This window comes from Budorcas taxicolor, chromosome 21 (genome assembly GCF_023091745.1).
Source record: "Budorcas taxicolor isolate Tak-1 chromosome 21, Takin1.1, whole genome shotgun sequence".
NCBI classification, from domain to species: domain Eukaryota; kingdom Metazoa; phylum Chordata; class Mammalia; order Artiodactyla; family Bovidae; genus Budorcas; species Budorcas taxicolor.
Genome location: NC_068930.1, coordinates 33,146,502 through 33,165,324, shown reverse-complemented (window position 1 = coordinate 33,165,324; position 18,823 = coordinate 33,146,502). Strand labels below are relative to the sequence as shown.

Below are 18,823 nucleotides of genomic sequence, written 5' to 3'. Positions count from 1 at the left end.
CCCTGTCCCTTGTCTGTCATTGCAAAGGGGCTGCTGAACAGGGAGAGAAATGTGAGCACACACTTAAGAACCAGTGCGTAACTCACCTCTTCTTTTTCTTTTTCTCTGGCAAAGATGATATATAGACTGCTCTGTCAGCTCAAGACAAGAGGGAAAATGACATGGAGCAGAGCCATGTGAGCATATATATATATCATATGGTATGTAGTGTGTATTATCTAGCATGTAGTATGTACTATACATGAAGCATGTAGTATGTACTATGCAGCATGTAGTATGTAGTATGTATATACAGCACAGGTTCTCTGGTTTGGATGAAGGCTAATTCTCTGACTGCTGCTTTTCTTACATTCGTAAATTCCTATGGTTTCTATAGAAAGCACTGTATTTTGGTATTTTTCTTTCTTTGGATCAGTTGTTCAGTCACTAAGTCACATCCAGCTCTTTGCAAACCCATAGACTGAAGCACACCAGGCCCTGTCCTTCACCATCTCCTGGAGCTTGCTCAGACTCATGTCCATTGAGTTGGTGATGCCATCTAACCATCTCATTCTCTGTTGCCCCCTTTTCCTCTCATCTTCAGTCTTTCCCAGCATCAGGCTCTTTTCGTATCAGTGGGGTCTTCACATCCAGTGGCCAAAGTATTGGAGCTTCAGCATCAGTCCTTCCAATGAATATTCAGGGTTGAATTCCTTTAGGATCGATCGACTCTTTTGATCTCCTTGCTATCCAAGGGACTCTCAAGAGTCTTCTGCAGCACCACAGTTTGAAAGCATCAATTCTTCCGCGTTCAGCCTTCTTTATGGTCCGACTCCCACATCCATACATAACTACTGGAAAAACCATAGCTTTGACTAAATGGACCTTTGTCAGCAAACTGATGTCTTTGCTTTTTAATACACTGTCTAGTTAATATAGCTTATCTGTGTTGTGTTAAATCCCAGTTGTTTAGGATCTCTTGAGGGCAGGCCTCTATGAAGAATAAAATGCTGTTGGGCCTACTTCAGGACAGTTTCTTTCTCCCCTGCTGGAAGTGGAGCACATTGTCTCCTTTTTCAGTGCAAGAACTGAGTAGAATTCTGAAGGTAAGTCTCAGAAAGCTGGGGGGAACCCTCCTCATACTGGGCCTCCCCAAAGATTTTAAGTCTCAGACTGGCTGCACTGAGCCTCCAGCATCTGTCGATTGTGATCCAGGTTTCCTCCCTGGTGTCCATTTGCATTTCTGCTCCGGTGCATCAGAGCCCACCTGTCTGTCTCTGAGACCTCGGGCCTGCAGTTGGCCTTCTGACCTACCTCACTTCTCTGATGACTCTAACAGAGCCATTATTGAAATTACAGATTTTCGGTATAGTTTTTCACTTGTTAGAATGGCAACTTCCAAACTCTTCACATGCTGAACCAGAAACAAAAAGGCTGAATTGTCCTTTTTATTCCTTTATTTCCCTGTGAAAGCTTTGCTTTTTTCAATGATTATTAATAAAACCATCTTTCATTTCATTCTTAATTCCCAATTATTTGTTATACTATAATATACCATGGTTTGTCTAACTATTCGTCCTTTGATAGAAATTTGGTGATGTCCAGCTTCACTATTTATCATAGACACTGCTGCAGTAAGATTCACGTAAAGAATTTATTACACTGATAGCTAACTGCTCAGTTTGTCTTGCTTTCTCTTAGATAGCAAGCAATTTTTAACATTTCTTTTGTGGGGATTGTATGCTTTATAGTGACATTAATGCTATCCTTGGATAAAGACTCTTATGAAGAAACTGGACTTCAAGGCTGTCCATCTCAGTATTCTGGGGGAAAAAAATCATGAAATTTCAGAAGTATTATGCTCACTCTGGTCTTCCCAGGTGTCACTAGTGTTAAAGAAGCCACCTGCCAAGGCAAGAGACACAGGTTTGATCCCTGGGTGGGAGAGATCCCATGAAATAGGAAGTGGCAACCCACTCCAGTATTCTTGCCTAGAGAATCCCGCAGACAGAGGAGCCTGGCGGACTACAGTCCATGTGGCCAAAAAGTCAGACACGACCGAGCGGCAAACACACATGCACACGCTCATTGCATCACTTTTTAACAAATTAGTAACATTCTTTTTAAAGAATAAAAAATACTTTATGCGTCATAATACAATGTCTGAACAACTCACCCTGAACTCAGGCTTATGGGGTGGAGCATATGTGACAGATAGGACAGACTCTAAGTTAAATTTAAATAGCCTCTGTTCTTTTTGCTCAGGAAAAGTATCACTTCCTTTTGCCTTTAAAACTTCTGACTCCAGGGGTATCAGAGAGGATGAGATATCACTGTTGCACTTGCTGCTCCTCCACTGCAAAGCTGCCAGTTATAAAGCTTGTAGAATTGAACATGGTGCAGTAGACATCTGGGTTTTGGGTCAAATATTCAAAGCGATGAACTCAAGAGAGGGATTGACAAAGTTAGATTCTCAATAAAGAGTATCCTTTGACTTCCCCAGGACTCCATGATTACTGAAGAAACTCATGATTGTGGAGATATGGTTCTGCTGATGATGTATGGCTTGAACATCAGTAGTTAAGGCTACTATGTCCATGGGTGGGTTAGAGTTGACCTCCTGATGACCTCTGCTGTTGGTCGCCGACCATGGGAAATTAAGAATTTAAAACAGCGCAATGCTGGAAATGCTGATTGTACAAAGTTTGATGGAAGAACTTATTAAAGTATTTATTCATTTGGCTGTGTCGGCTTAGTTGTGGCATGCAGAGTCTTTCATTGCAGCGTGTGGGCTTCTCTACTTGCGGTGCTCAGATTCTAGAGAGCATGGGCTCTGTTGCCTCATGACATGAAGGATCTTAGTTCCCAGGCCAGGGATTGAACCCGAGTTCTCTGCGCTGGAAGGCAGATTCTTAACCGATGGATCACTAGGGAAGTCCCTGGAACAATTTTTACTATCCATAAAATTTACAAAACTCTGATCTTTAAAAGAAAAAAAAAGTACTCTTTTTCCACAGTGTGTTTACAAATGAAATTTCTATCCCTCTGTTTTAAAAAGTTTCTATTTATCTGATGAATTTATCTTTTAATTGGGATTCTAGGAAGTGTGAAAGAATATCATGCTCCTTCAAAGAAAAGCAGCCATAGAAATTTGATTTTTGACTGAGGTTCTTTGATTTGTTTGATATTAAGCTGTATGAGCAGTTTATTTTGGAAATTAATCTTTTATTGGTTGCATCATTTGGAAATATTTTCTCCCACTCTGTAGATTGTCTTTTCATTGTATTTATGGTTTCCTTTGCAAAAGCATTTAATTAGGTCCTATTTATCTTTATTTCCATTACTCTAGGAGACAGATCCCAAGACATCTCTGCGATTTGTCAGTGTTTTTTCTGTCTATTCTCCTCTAGTTTTATAATACCCAGCCTTACATTTACGTCTTTAATCCACTTTGAGATTTTTTTTTGTACATGGCGTTAGAGAACGTTCTAATTTCATTCTTTTACATGAAACTGTTCGCCTTCCCCGGCACCACTTATTGACTTTTTTCTCCATTGCACCTGTATCCTTTGCTGTGGATTGACTGTGTGTGTGTGTTCTGTCATGTCTGACTCTTTGCAGTCCCATGGGCCATAAATGGGCTTATTTCTGGACTTTTATGCTGTTTTATCTATTGGTACATCTACTTCTGTGCCAGTACCATACTGTTTTAAATACTGTAGCTCTGTAGCATGGTCTGAAGTCAGGGAGCCTGATTCTTCCAGCTCCATTCTTTCCATCTATTTGTATGGTTGTCAGTTTCTTTCATGAGCATCTTAGTTTTTGGAATATGGGCCTTTTGTCTCCTCTTAGGTAGGTTTATTCCAAGGTATTTTATTCTCTTTGATGCAATGGTAAATGCAAATGTTTCCTTCTCTCATATTCCACTGGTGGTTTATGTCTCAAAATGCAACAGATTTGTGTGTGTTCATTTTGTATCCAGCAACTTTACCAAATTAATTAACAAGCTCCAGTAGTTTTGTGTCTTTAGGATTTTCTCCATACAGCATCACGTCCTCTATAAAATGGTATTTCTGTGGTGAGTGCAGACAGGAAAGCGGAGCGAGGCCAGGTCAGTGTCCTGGGGTGGTCCCTGGAATACAGCAGGGCTCTCACAGGACACTTTTCTTCCTCTCTCCTTTTCTCAACCCCCTCTCGGTTGCTGGTAGAGGGGATAGCAGCCAGTTGGTAGGGGCAGGGGCAGCTCAGGAGCTCGTAGCCCTCTAGAATGGATGTGGCTTTTCCACAGTCCTGTGCTTTGGTCAAGTCACAAGATTGTCAACCCTTCCTGGTGGGAGCTTTCAAAGACAAAGCATGGCGGAGGAGGGGGGGAGGGGGGAGGGGTGATGGAGGTGGGCAGTGGGGGTGTGTGTAGGAGGTCCCTCAGGGAAATGTGCCCAAACTGATGATGGACACAGCACTAGCAATCACAGTACTGAAATCCTTCCGAGCTGAGTGAAACCCAGACACGCTCTAAGCTCACTATCAGGAGCTAAAGGGATACCACCTGGGGTTTTGAACTTCATCCCTTGAAAACACCCTTTGAAAGCAAGCTGCACACAAACTGCTTGTCAGGCCTGAATTCTACTTTCCATCAGAAGACGCAAGTGTCACTCAGGCCCCCGCAGCCTGGCCCCTGCACGGCAGCCCTCTTGGTGGAGCCAGGAGCTGAGTACACATCTTGGTTCCTGACACGGCAGTCACCCAGGAATACAATCTGCTCACAGAACAGGAGGTAAAACCCCATATCACACTCTACCTCCAAAGAGCAAGGGAAGTGTTTCTGTAACAAGTCAGCATTCGGACCACAGGGACTGGTCCCTGGAGAAGCTGAAGGTGTAAGGTGGGTGAGGCCAGGGTGGGCAGCAAGGCTGGAGATCCTCAGTGTCCCCTCTGAGGGACAGCTCCTGGGAGCCCACAAGAGGCACAGAGCCTCAGGGCCCACAACAGACCCTGTGCTCTGACAAGACCTCCGAGGCTCACAGTGCACTGAGCCGGGGAAGCGCTGGTCCAGGATGGTCCCAATCTCTCGAATCCCACTGACTGACAGGCAGAAGTCACATTCCCTCTAACTGTCCAAATCAGCAATTTGTCGTCACATGCTGGTGCAGAATATTAAACAAAAACTTCAAAGGACACTAACTCTTTCAAAGCCCTGGGGCCTGGCTGCCTTTAATGATGTTTGTGATCCTTCATGAAGAAAAAAATGCAGCCAATATTGCAAATTCTAACAACCAGTAGCAGCATACAGATAATCTAAGCTTTATTATGAATTTAAAAATCTAAACATTTCATGAGGACTGGGAAGCCCACCCACAGAGCCACCCTGCTGCATTTCCAACTCCCCATATCCATACCTCATTGCACACGCCCCAGTGACGCACAACCCGCAGCACAGCGAGTGTCCTTTATTTGTACTATTGGTAGAAAACTGGGTTTTAGATTTCAAAATCTGTATTACAAAATTACAAGCAGCAGTTTTGAGCATTTCAGCAATGTTGATGAACTCTACTTTGCTGACACAAACAAGGCAGGCCCTGTCCAAGGTGGACTGTCACACGTCCTGAGGCACTGAGGCCACCCTGCTCAGGACCCATTGGCAACAGTGTCTTCTTCCATCTCCTCTTCACCATCGTCAGTGGGGCCTAGAAAACACACAAAGCCAGAAGTCACACCTAGGTTAGAGCACGTGTGGGCGTCCACCCACGATGCTGCTGTTGCCTGCCAGACCTTAGACCAGGTGCAGACGCCTGACAGCGGCCTCAGCCTAGAGGAACTTAGGTCCAGGGACCACCTGTCTTTGGCAGGCCCTGGAAGGATGGTCAGCTCCTAGGGGATGGGTCACAAAGCTGCTTCATGAAAGTCAACTCTATGCCTGCTGTTCTAACCCACTCTGGTCAAGCCTGTAACTCATGTTTTATCAAGATAAAAAGCCTATACTTTATGTTTTGTTCTTGCCACGACGATGGGCAAAGAAACTAGGAGCATTCCAAAGAAAGATGGGAGAGGATACCTACTACATGCTGCAGATAGTCAGCCAGTGATTCTGTCTAAATTAGGTTTCCAGTTAGACCCAAACGTTACATTTTTAGACACAAAACTAAAGAAAGAGAGAATGTCACCGGGAACTGCTGTTCAGACACCTAGGCCCACTGAAACCTATGAGAACCACAAACAATTCCCACCTTCCTCTCCTCAAGGTGCCCCACATGTGTTCAGACGACACTGAAAAGCCCCACGTGAATCCCAGGCCCACATAACATAATCAAGGGGAGGCATGGTAACTGAGGAATTCTGCCACACTGCAGCCAAAGTGAGCCACGTGACACAGCCTCATCCCTGCCTGTCGTCAGCCCTGTGGGTCTTGGCAGCCTGTGCTGTTCTCAGGGTCACAGGTCCCTCATTTCGCAGCCTCTGGCTGGACTCAGAGCTCTCCCTGCCAGCCTGTTTCACCCGTCCCCCCTGCTGGCCCTGGACCTTGGCTCACAGTCCTTCTTCAGGCCCAGGGTGCAAGGCTCTCTCACCACAGAGTGCTCCTTCCCCTGAGAATGCCATTCTGCTCTGTCTAGGTCACAGGTTCTCAAATACTTTAGTTTTAGCACCCAAAGAACTTTTCTTCAAGTAGATTACATTTATCAATACTGTGTTGGAAACTGAAAGCATTAAAAAAACAGTAATTCCTTAAAACAATAAACCTAGTACCATTAATGTTTATATTTTTATAAAATTCAGTATCAATATTTTCTAAAATAAAAATATATAGTGAGAAAGTTGGTGCAGTTTTCTACTTTTGCCCATCTCTGCAATGTCTGCCCAATGGTAGACAGGCCCTTGTTCTGCCTTCAACACTTTACTCGCCAAAATATGTTGTTCTGACTAAAGGGTGTGAAGAAAGCCAGGCCCACAAAGACATGCAGTGAGAAAAGGGAGGAGTATTTTAACAGCCTGTGCCAGCAGCTGTGGATTTTTTTTTGATACTATGCCAAAACTTGACAAAAGTGGTAGTTTTTTGCTTTTGTTCTTTTGGTCTCCCCACTTAGCTTGTAGGATCTTGGTTCCCTGATCAGGGATCAAACCTGGGCAATGAAAGCTGAGTCTTAATCACTGGATCACCAGGAATTCCCCAAAATGGTAGTTTCTTAAAGGTTTGATTGCAAATGCTGGCCCATTTCTTCACATCAAATGATGTGTCCCTGGGGTGATATCCAGGAATGCCAACGATCCTCACTGCTTCACAAAGGACTTCATTGGGTACACGGCAGCTCAGAATGACACCTAGTATCATTGGTCCTGTGAACCCACATACCTGGGCTGAGGCACCAGCAACTCTTCCTGCCACTGCTCTAGCACTATCAGGCACAAATGGTCACACCACTTAAAATGCAAATAATGCCTCGGTGTTTGTAAGTTTTCCTCATGGAGCCCCATGGGCCCAAGGACCACACAGTGAGAACTGCTGCTCTAATGAATGTCTTCCTCACTTTTAGCTTCAGTTCAAACATTATTTCCTCAAGGGAACTTGCCCTGAGCCACTGGTCTAGACAGAGCCCCCAGTTACATTCATGTCAAACTTGTAACATGCACCATCTGTAGCAGTTTTCACTTTATACCCCAGTCAGTATCCATCACGCTGCCCAACAGAGAGCCAGTGTCCACAATCAGAACAGCTCACATCCCGTGCTCAGGGCCTAGGAAGCCCCTTACTTAGTCCTCCCAACAACCTTCTGAGGTCACCACTACTACTATTTGGTTAAAGATGAGCAAACAGATTTAAGATCAAGTGGGGTTAAGAAATTCATCCAAGGACAAAGCTGGTGAAGCTACGCTCTGAGCCTCAGTCTGTCCAGCTCCAGAGCCCATGCTCCCCACTGCTAAGTGGGCCCACACGGACAGGGGTCAAAGGCATCGTGGTCACCTTCACTGTTCGCTTTCACTCCATGGCTGTGAACTAACATTTGTCTCAACTTTTACAAAAACCCCAGAATCCTAGGACATACGCTTCTCTATCAAATGATTTCCTTTCAAAGAGCATTTAAAGGCATCTTGTGCAGATTATAATGGTAAGGAGGCACTATTCGAGGATCCTTGGATCGTAGCATCTGAAGCAATTTGCGATCACCTGGAGTGTATCATTAATCTGGAAAGGAAGACAGAACGTGGTTCCTGACCTGCTCTGCGTTCTCTGCCAGGTATCTGACCAGACTGCAGCAAGCCCTTCAGCCGCTCCACTTCAGCCAAAGTTGACGCATTTGCTATAGCGTTCTGGACACCAGGAAACAAGAGAGATGGACAGTTACTTTCATCCAGTTAACAGAAAACACTCACAGAAACTCATGCCACCTTTCTGAACTGGAATATTAAATAGTCTCTCTCGCAGGAAGAATTTTGCTGGCACAGTGAAATCAACCCCAAAACCAAATTATGAAGTTCCCAAATTGGTAAAGAGCTGCAGACCCTCTTACAGGAGAGCAAATAACCAGTGCATGTGCCCTAAAATTCTAGTTAATTGGAATTATGCCACTGGATGATTTAGGAGGCAGCATTACCAAATTAGGATTTCTCATCAAGCAGGATCTTTCAGGCAGCAAGTCCTTCAAAGTAAAAATCAAGACAGCAAGTAAAGGTAACTAACTGTTCAGATAAATGCATCCTGAGAAAATGAGAAGACCGGAGTTGCCTCCACTTTGACCAGCTCATATAATTAATTCAAGTCAAAATCTGGTCAAATAATATCTTTAAGCTAGCTTTTCCTTACACAAAAATGTAGCTGGATTCTAACAACTGTGGGAAAAACCTGCGGTGTCTAACTCATTACTTGAGTTGCTACATGACTGAACAGCTCACTCCAGTCTGAGAATCCTGACTTGTGCTCACCTTGATGGCTTCCACATCCCCTGGGGACGGCCCACCTTTCTTTTTGTCAGTCGGCAAACCAGCACCTGGACTGAAACTTGGGAGGGGAGGGAAGAACAAAACTGTCAAATCCAAACTGACAGAAATTGCTTCTCTTTTACTTTCAAAAGCTTTGAAAGTAATTCAACCAGTGTAGTATCTTATCTTTGTTAACAAACTGATACAAGAAACTCTCTCCTTCAGAAACACCACCCAGTTCATCTTGCCACAGAGGAAGAGGGTGCAGTACTATCATGGCAGACTGAATACTGGAGCGTCCGCTCTCTTCTGCTAGAAATCTCACGTGATACAGGGGCCACTGTGGGCCACGGATCATCACTGTGCAAATTTAGGACTGTGTTAGTCACAAGTGTTTCATTTCATTTCGCAAGAGGCAAAATGCCAGACAGATGATGTTTCTGAAGGTGAAGTGGAGTGAAGTTGGATATCCAGATCTTACGTTTTGCTTCTCCTGGCAATATCCTTTGCAAGCTGTGCACCCCGTTTGCCCTTGAACATTTTCTCTGCTTCCTGACGCTCCTACAGCGACACCACACACAGAGTTAATGGAAATAGGAATACCACGTGCATTTAGATGCATTCCTCAGAAAACATGGAAGAAAACTCTCCTGGAATACTCTGGGCTGGTAAAATACCACAAAGCCCATTTCAAAATAAGAAGAGATACAGCAGTCCCCTGCTCTGTGAAGGTCCCTGGAGAGAGCAGAGCCCTCTCCCCGAAATTTCCAGGAGGGGCTCTCTGGGAAATAAGGAAGGTAAAAAAAAATCCCCAACAAAGGGAGAATCATCCTGACAATTACAGCTAGTGCAACGTGAACAACATGAAGCTCCCCAAGAGGATGTATCTAGGCAGGCCATCTGCTGTGACAAAGCCAATGGTGGCTCTGAAGTCAGGCCACCTCTGGAATGACCAGCCCCACACACATACCTTAACTCTAAGTCCCACCATAAACACTGCTATGGAAAAAAAATTGACTTAACACTCCCCGACCCCCCTCCCCACATTCCTATTACAAACTAATAATAAAAGTCAGTAACAAAAGTATAAAGGAAAAGCACCCACCAATAACAACTTACAACAGAGTAACACTTACTTTTAGTTTCACTTTCTGGAAATCCAGTACTCTGACTTGTGGAACTTTATAAATCACATAGAGTCTGTAATGCTTCTTATTGGTTACAGGGTTCCTTAGAATACTACAAGAAAAGGAACAGTTTGATGCCAGTCTTGTTCTTAGCACAGTATTCAAGAGGTCCATTTTATGGGAGAAGGCAATGGCAACCCACTCCAGTACTCTTGCCTCGGACGGAGGAGCCTGGTAGGCTGCGGTCCATGGGGTCATGACACAACTGAGCTTCACTTTCATGCATTGGAGAAGGAAATGGCAACCCACTCCAGTATTCTTGCCTGGAGAATCCCAGGGACTGGCTGCCGTCTATGGGGTCGCACAGAGTCGGACACGACTGAAGCGACTTAGCAGAAGCAGCAGCAGCAATGAGTCCAGGAAGTAAGGAAAAGTTCACTATTCTTCACATTTTAATGTCATAAGAACTTAATGCTAGGGAAATTTTAATAGAGCCCAAAGGCAACATTTTCAATATTTGTTTTTTTAAAAGTACTTTTTACTATAACTTCACCATCAAGGTCAGCAATGCTATTATTTTAAAAGACTACTGTCACCACCACAGTTTCCATACCTCAGATAAGTCAGTGACTTGAGAGATGCCAGAGGGTCCAGATCACCCTGTGAAATAACAGCCACAGGTAAGAACACAAACACCACAGCCCACCATGATCCCATAACATGTTGACACCTCTGCAGAAGGACACATCTTGTCTTTCATACATTAATTTGTCTTTCCTGCCCCAGTACCCAGCACAGCCCTAGCACATCACAGACGCCTGGTGTATTTTTACTGAATAGCTGGTTCATACATTTGAACTTCTTAATATCCCGGACACAACAGCTTCTGTCTCAACAGCAGAAGAGACGAAAAGAAAAAATATATATCATTTCCTGTAGCAACTTCAAAAGAGCTACTGAGTAATGATTGAGAAAAAAAAAAAGGCAATGTAAAAAGTGATGTATCTCCAGGGCAAGTTATTCATACAGGGAACCTGGTGTGAGGTGGTTCTTCCTGCTGCTGCCTGGGAGAAATGCAGGCATGTCATCTTTGTCACCTTTATTCTAGGTTCCCCTAAATCTCTTCAAATACATTTTCCAAGGACAAGGAGTATAGTTATAAGGGGGGAAAATATATATATAGGAAGAATGCAAGTTAGTTTTTCAATCTTCCCAAACTGTCCTATAAAATACAGTGCAACAAGGATAGGAAAACCAAAAAGATATGGTCAACAGCTACAGCCAAACCAGATGAAAATGTATTCTGGCAAGAACCTGAACTTGGGACCAGTAAGGACTAACTGTTGTGAGAGCTGTAAGACTTGCACGGTGACACCACACAGGAAGAAGCGGGGAAAGGCAAAGAGGGCAACAGGCATACAGCCTAAGAACAGCAGCCAAAGACAGGCGTGTTCCAAGCACAAGCACACCAGGTGTGTGACGAGGCCTGGAGGGCCTCCTCAAACAGGGCCACACACGAACGAGAAACTGCCAGAACAGATCTAAACTGAGTGGGCAGAAAGGGGCAACAAGGAAAAGCGCAAGTAACACAGGGGAGCGGAACAGAGCCACAAGCCCAGAGTGCTACTCTTCGTGACGACGCTGAGTGAGCACAGATGCTCGCAACTGGAGTACCATCATAAAGGAGATCTCCAGAACAGTCTGAAAAGCAACAGCTAGCGGGGAGCCTGGTGGGCTGCCGTCCATGGGGTTGCACAGAGTCGGACATGACTGAAGTGACTTAGCAGCAGCGCAGCACCGCTAGAGATCTACAGAACAAAGGGAAATGGAGCAAAGCCAGACAAATGTTGCAGGACCTCACTTTTAAGTGAAATCTCAAAAAACGGAACTCATAGCAACAGAGAGTTGAAAGGCGGTTACCAGAGGCTGGGAGGTGGAGGAAAAGGGGGGTGAAGCTACTGATTCAAGAGGATAAACTTTCAGTTATAAATAAATAAATTCTGGAGATTTAATATACAATGTGGTGACTATCATTAAAAATAACATAAGGTGTACCCAATACGATAAAAAAATAGAACTCAAGTGTTCTCACTGCACACACACATAGATGGTTACATGAAGGGGTAGCTGTCAGGGTACAGATATCAAATTTCACATTATACACCTTAAATACTTATAATCTTCATTTGGCCATCACAGCTCAATAAAGCTGCAAAAAAACAAAAGAAAGAATGGTAACCTTATACACACAGACCCACAGACAGACTGTGCACGACACAGTGATGTCTCGATGTAGGGGTGGTGAGATGCTTAAGGTGCTGTTTTGTTCAAGAGGTAAAGGTTATGGTTAACTTTACACTTAGATGCTAATTCCCAGTATGCTAACAAAAGAAACAGAGTCAGTTAATTTCTAAACTATCAGAAGAAGTGGAATACCAAAAAGAGAGAGAGACAGAAATAAAAGAGAGGAAAAAAATCTGCAGATGGATGGGACAAGTAAAAAAATTCTAGAAAAGAGACAAGATAAACTCAAACATACTGGTAATTACATTAAACATAAACAGACTATTTCATTTAAAGACAGCCTTTAGACTGGATTTTAAAAAAGGATCCTATCAAATCCTGTTCTCAAGACACAAATTTAAAACATAAGTGCAGAGGAAAAAAATTGAATTTTGGATGGAAAACAATGATCACGCAAATACTAACTGAAAAAAAGAAAGCTTGTTTTGTTACACTGCAGTGGATAAAACAGACACCAAGGTAAAACTGCACTAATAAACTATAAATGATAAAAGGTTCATTTCATCAGTAAGATACATAAAATCTGGATATATCAAATGAAGTAACCTGAAAATATATACAAGTAAAATTGACAGAACTTCAGGGAAATCCACTACCACACAATTTTAATATGCCTCTTTCAGTACTGACAGGACACCCCTCATCTGTGCAAACAGCTTTAAGCACAACTACAACACACAGAATGTACTGCCTCAATATGCCACACATTCTGCACGGGCACACACTTGGGGTTAAATACCTCACGGGGTTTAGAAAGGACATGGCCTCAGATCGGGGGCTTTCTGACTTTTGGAGCCAAGCACTCCTTTGGGAATCTGAAGGACAGTCAGGGACCTCGTCCCTCAGGAAAGGAACAGTCAGGGAGCAAGGAAGGGAGGGGTCAGGGGCATAACAACCTAAAAATCAAGTCACACCATAAGAATGTCAACATCCAATATTTGAGTGAAAAATTTAGGTTACAAACAATATACAGCCTAAACTCAACAGTGTTAAAAATTATACATACAGAGTAGAAATTTAAAAAGCAAAAGCGGATCAAAATAGTCATATCCAAACAGATAAAATGAAACTTGCCCCTTATCTTAAAAGAACACCAGTCTCAAATGATTGTTGATCTAAATGTGGAGTAAAACAGTAATTTCTTGAATAAAACTCCCCAACAAAATTTAATGTATGTCACATATGTAACTGTCTAGTAGTGACATTAAAACAGAAGAAACTAGTTTTAATAATATATTGTTTTACCTATTTTCCAAAATATTACCATTTTAATGTCAATATAAAAAATTATTGATAGTGTAAAATATCTTTCTTTTGCACTAAGTCTCTGGAATCTGTAGTGTTTTACACTTCTAGTAGCTCTTAAAGTAACCACTTGTGGCTGGTGGCTAGCATACTGGACACAGAAATTCTAGAAAACAGGATGGTGAGTCTCTTTAGAAGCTGAACAGAACTCAAAGCACCAAGGACAACAGACTGGTGACACAGATTATGCTGGAATTAGGAACTGCTCCATCAAGCCCCCAGGAGAGTCCAAAGGTGAGTGAGCGAGAGTAGAAGACATGTGTAACACACAACCAAAAAAACCCCATGTCCGAATAATGAAGAAAAAGGAAAAAGGTGAAGAGATAGTCTTCCGGACTCTCCAAGCTTTCTATTAAAGGCAGGCAGTGCCTTTAACGCCTCCTTGTAAATACACTTTCCCCATTTGACTTACCAGTTCCACAAGACTGTTATTGGTGAGAATGAGTTCTGTCAGACAGGGCAGAGCCTGATCAAGCCCCTCACCTATACGGCTAAAAGGAAAAGACAAAATCTTAATAAAAGTGAAAATGCAGTAAGCTAAAAACTTGACCTAAGCACTTGCCCAGAGGACTTCAAAGTGGGAAGAACCTTGGAGATCCTCCTTCAAACACTATCTGACAGAAGAAAAATGAGGCACAAAGAAGAGGCGTGTCTGAGGTCACAAAAGCAGGATGATTTGAGAACCCATGCCTCCAGAATGCTGCTGTGGCCTCTTCCCACCACCATACTAGCCCCAAGACAGGGAGAAAGTGTTGTGGACACAAACAACCTGATTCATCTCAGGTCTTGTCAGCAGGAAGCACAGAAATACATGTGTATCTGCAGTCACAGCTCAGAAGCACAGGATACACAATAACCAAACCACAGTCAACAGTTTAACTCAGGAGAAATGTGCCTATTTAAAAAAAGCAGCTCACTACCCAGAACTTCTTGAAGACCCTATCAACACACCTTCAATAACTTTTTTCCAACAAAATTTACAGAGATGATGTGTGTGTGTGCGCGTGTGCTCAGTCGTGTCCGACTCTTTGGGACCTTAAGGACTATAGCCTGCCAGCCTCCTCTGTCCATGTGATTTCCCAGCAAGAATACTGGCGTGGGTTGCCATTTCCTCCTCCAGGGGATCATCCCAACTCAGGGATTGAACCCATGTCTCCTGCACTGCAGGCAGATTCTTTACCACTGAGCCATCTGGAAAGCCCAAAGACATGATGAAAGTGGGTAAAAAAAAAAATCTTAATTTCTATAAACAATATTCTACAAATCAGCTGCAGTTAAAGAAAAACAAATACCAGAGGATTTGGGGTAAAATGAGATGTTCAGTTAAAACTATAATTGTTGCATTTTATGTATCTCTTTAATATGACTCCTCTGATAATTATAATTATTTTAGAAATGAGCTAAAATGTGTACAAAGCACCAGATTTTTAATTTAAATTTATTTAAATTAGAAACATACTATGAATATATAAATATACCAGGTTTCTGAATAAATGCAAATAAGACTTGACCAATGACAAATTAAACTCTGAATCTGTATGGGGAAATTGCTCATTTACCATTTGAGAAATAGGCAGGTAAAAAAAATAGAAATCGAGTTTAACTGGCATATACACTGCAGTTTCTTCAGGGAACTCTGTAGCATCTGCTCTAGGGTAGAAAGCTACTTTCCATTACCACATGCTTACCATATTCTATTGTTGTTCACTAATAATGTTTTCAGTCTTCTCAACAAAGGAAAACCATCCAGTTTCCTGATTTCATTGTCGGAAAAATCAATGGCATCAAATTGGTCTAAGGTGGCACCGAGATTTTCAATGACAGGAATTTTATACCCTGTAATAAGGAGAAAAACCCAGACAAGTATTAATATAAATAAAAGGCGCTTTAAAACATTAATAGCATTTCATGGTAACTTGACTCACAACTTAACGTTCCTTCCCAAAGTGTTTATGTGGCATCTATGCAACCACCAGACCCTGCCAAAGTACTAGTAGGCACACAACACAAGGAAGAACACAGTCACAAATCTCAGCTGCCGGGAAGCTTCCGGTCCAGTTGTGGATGTGAGCAAGGTGATGGTGATGAGGGCCATAAGGATGACAGTACTCATCAGCAGGAACCAGCGGCTAACCATTTCAAGATTACTTATAAGTACGTCACACTGCTCTAAGCAAGGCCTCGGAGCTAGAGAAACGGCCTAACAGGACTTCACATCGTGAGCGGCTTTCAGCGTCCAAGCACTGTCCACACGGGGTGGACAACAGTTGTCTGCACCCCATAGGCCAGATTCCTAGAACTCTCTGGGATATCGTCTTAGTATTAAAACACCTCCCCCTTACTTCACCTCCCCCAGCTCAAACCTAGAGCTGAAAGTCAGTGGTTGATACACAACGGTAAGTCACCCTGCGGACAGCTCATTCAAACACCTCGATGCGTCTAACACGGGCATAAAGACTGTGCCAGCTACTCGAAGAAAAAGTTAATGGAGCCAAGAAGCCGTAAGGGCTACAACAAATGAAGCGCTGCACTCAAACGAGAATCCTCAACGGTGGGCGCACTTCGGACTCGGAGAGAAGGCAAACAGTGAAGGCTGCCTGTTTACTCTCGAGTTCAACCCTTCTCTGAGAAACTCGATTTCAACAAAAACCAAATTCCTGAGCTTTCAGCGGACAAGAAAGCCAGCAGAAGGCAGAGCCTGCAGCCGGCGTTCCTCCCCGGGAGCGGATCTCAGGCCAAGACCGATGGCCGTACCCTCAGGGAAGCCGCCTCCTAAGGACTCGCACGGTTTGGGGGCTTCCGCACGGCTTCCGCCGGCAGGCGGCAGCGCCGGCTTCGCGCCCACAGTCCGCTCTCAGAAACGCTCCGGTAGAGGGAAAAAGACAGCAGAAGCCAAAGCGAGGAAACGCAGGGGAAGGATAGCTTCCGGCCCGTACACCGCTCCCTCACTCCGCACCCCGTCCACCCCATCAAGACGTCATGTTAGTTGCGCACGAAGGCCGCAAGCACCCGTACGTTTATCCCCTGCCCCTCAGCGGCTCAGACCGCCCGGCGGCCCGGAAGACGCCCGCTGTGCGACCGGAGCATTGAGGTGGCCCCGGTGTGCAGGGAGGAGCCGGGCTGAGCGCGCCTCGGTAGGGCCCAGGGAGGGCCTTCCGCCGCCGACGGCGGGATCCAGTCAGGCACCGGGCGCTGGACGCACGCTGCCGGCCACGCCTCGGCGGTCCTAGCGCACGCGGCTGGGCTGGGCCAGGCCACCAGGCGGGCGGGGAGGCCGGACCACCTGCCAACACCCGACTCACCCCGCAGGTCCAGCTCTCGGTCCCGCACCGCGTTGGTGTACTGCGCCGCCTGCTCGATCAGCTCCGCCGTCAGCTTCACCATCCTGCAGCCTCCCGCCCGCCGCTCCTCCCGCTTGTCCCACCGCACCGACGTCCCGGCGTTCCCCGCGCGCGCCGCCAGGCAGCACCAATCGCCGTTCGCGTGCGCGCGCAGCGGGGCATCCAGGCTGTATCAATCGAGGAGCCACGCCCCCGAGCTCGGGCTCCGCCTCCCAGGCTCGGGCTCGGGCTCGGGCTCTGCCTCCGATGTCTCGCGCGCTTTGCTGCACCTCTGGTTGTGTCTCCGTTCCTTTCACGTATCCGGAGCGTTGTGTCCGCAAGCTAACAAAGTATGAAAACCCCCGAGGGTAACTTCCTTGCGCATCAATGCACCGTGAGGTGAAAGGGAGGCTGTGACTGTCCTCGTGGGATCCAGTGATGGGGCCCGGATTTTGGCCCCCTGTGCAGACTGGGGCTGGGTCACCGCTCAAGGTCCAGTTTGCGGTTAGGCTTGTGCTCGCTGGACAGTTTGGAGGAGGAAATGGCAACCACTCCAGTATTCCTGCCTGGAGAATCCCACGGACAGAGGAAACTGGCAGTCTACAGTCCACAGGGTCTCGAGAGTCGGACACTACTGAGCAACTAAACCACCACCGCTGCCGCTGGAGAGTTAAGATGTTCTTGCTGAAGGCTGACACGCAGGAAAGTGCGCAGATCAGAGGTCTGCAACAGCGAGAGCACACCTGAAGAAACACTATTCGGAAACTACCTCCCACACCCACCTTCCCAACCCGCCCCCAAAGGCAGCCGCGAATCCCACACCACAGATTCGTTTTGTTTGCTTTTCATAGAGACGCGTGCAGTCCGCTTCTGGGCCTGGTTTCTTCGGCGTTGTGTCCTGCCTGGAATCCATCCAGTTGGAGGCAGCAGTGCTTTGTTTACTTGCTACTGTATGCAATTCCATTGCACCTCTCATACCATAACATACCCATTTTGCTTCTCACCTTACCCTCTGGTTGCGCCGGTTGCTCCAGTTCCGGCGATTCTCCGAAACGCTGTTGTGAATCTTCCTCTGCATGAACTTGATGCAGCTGCGCCTGGATTCCCCAGGAGTGGAGCTAACGGGACACGGGGTGCGGCATCATCAATAAATGATGCCTGACCATTACTGCCAAGAAGCTGAAATCATTTCCACACTCTCGTGGTGTATAATGGTTTCCATCACTTCCAATGTCAGCTTCACTGGCCCTGTCAGTCTTTATAATTTTAGCGATTCCGGTGGGCCTCTGGTGGTATTGCACTAATGCTTTGCTTTCAATTCAGTTCAGTCGCTCAGTCGTGCCTGACTCTCTGCGACCGCATGGACTGCAGCACCTCGCCTCCCTGTACATCACCAACTGCTGGAGTTTACTCAGACTCATGTCCACTGAGTCGGTGATGCCATCCGACCATCTTATCCTCTGTCATCTCCTTCTCCTCCCCCCTTCAATCTTTCCCAGCATTAGGGTCTTTTCCAATGAGTCAGTTCTTCACATCAGGTGGCTAAAGTATTGGAGTTTCAGCTTCAACATCAGTCCTTCCAATGAATTTTCAAGACTGATTTCCTTTAGGATGGATTGGTTGGATCTCCTTGCTATATCCAAGGGACTCTCAAGAGTCTTCTCCAACACCACAGTTCAAAAGCATCAATTCTTCAGTGCTCAGCTTTGTTTATAGTCCAACTCTCACATCCATACATGAGTCCTGGAAAAACCATAGCTTTGAGTAGACAGACCTTTGTTGGCAAAGTAATGTCTCTGCTTTTTAATATGCTGTCTAGGTTGGTCATAACTTTTCTTCCAAGGAGCAGGTGTCTTTTAATTTCATGGCTACAGTCAC

General features: G+C 45.1%; 1 protein-coding gene across 1 annotated transcript; it reads right to left on the bottom strand.

Moving 5' to 3' along the window:
* Positions 1 to 5,316: 5,316 nt before the first annotated feature.
* Positions 5,317 to 17,058, bottom strand: SNRPA1 (small nuclear ribonucleoprotein polypeptide A'). The gene is made up of 9 exons (XM_052659766.1): positions 16,928 to 17,058; positions 15,314 to 15,461; positions 14,038 to 14,116; positions 10,630 to 10,676; positions 10,026 to 10,128; positions 9,371 to 9,450; positions 8,893 to 8,968; positions 8,187 to 8,280; positions 5,317 to 5,663 (listed from the first exon to the last, which is right to left on the bottom strand). The coding sequence occupies exons 1-9, from the start codon at positions 17,007 to 17,009 to the stop codon at positions 5,605 to 5,607; spliced, it is 768 nt and encodes a 255-aa protein (XP_052515726.1). The 5' UTR covers positions 17,010 to 17,058; the 3' UTR covers positions 5,317 to 5,604.
* Between the last annotated feature and the right edge of the window lie 1,765 nt (positions 17,059 to 18,823).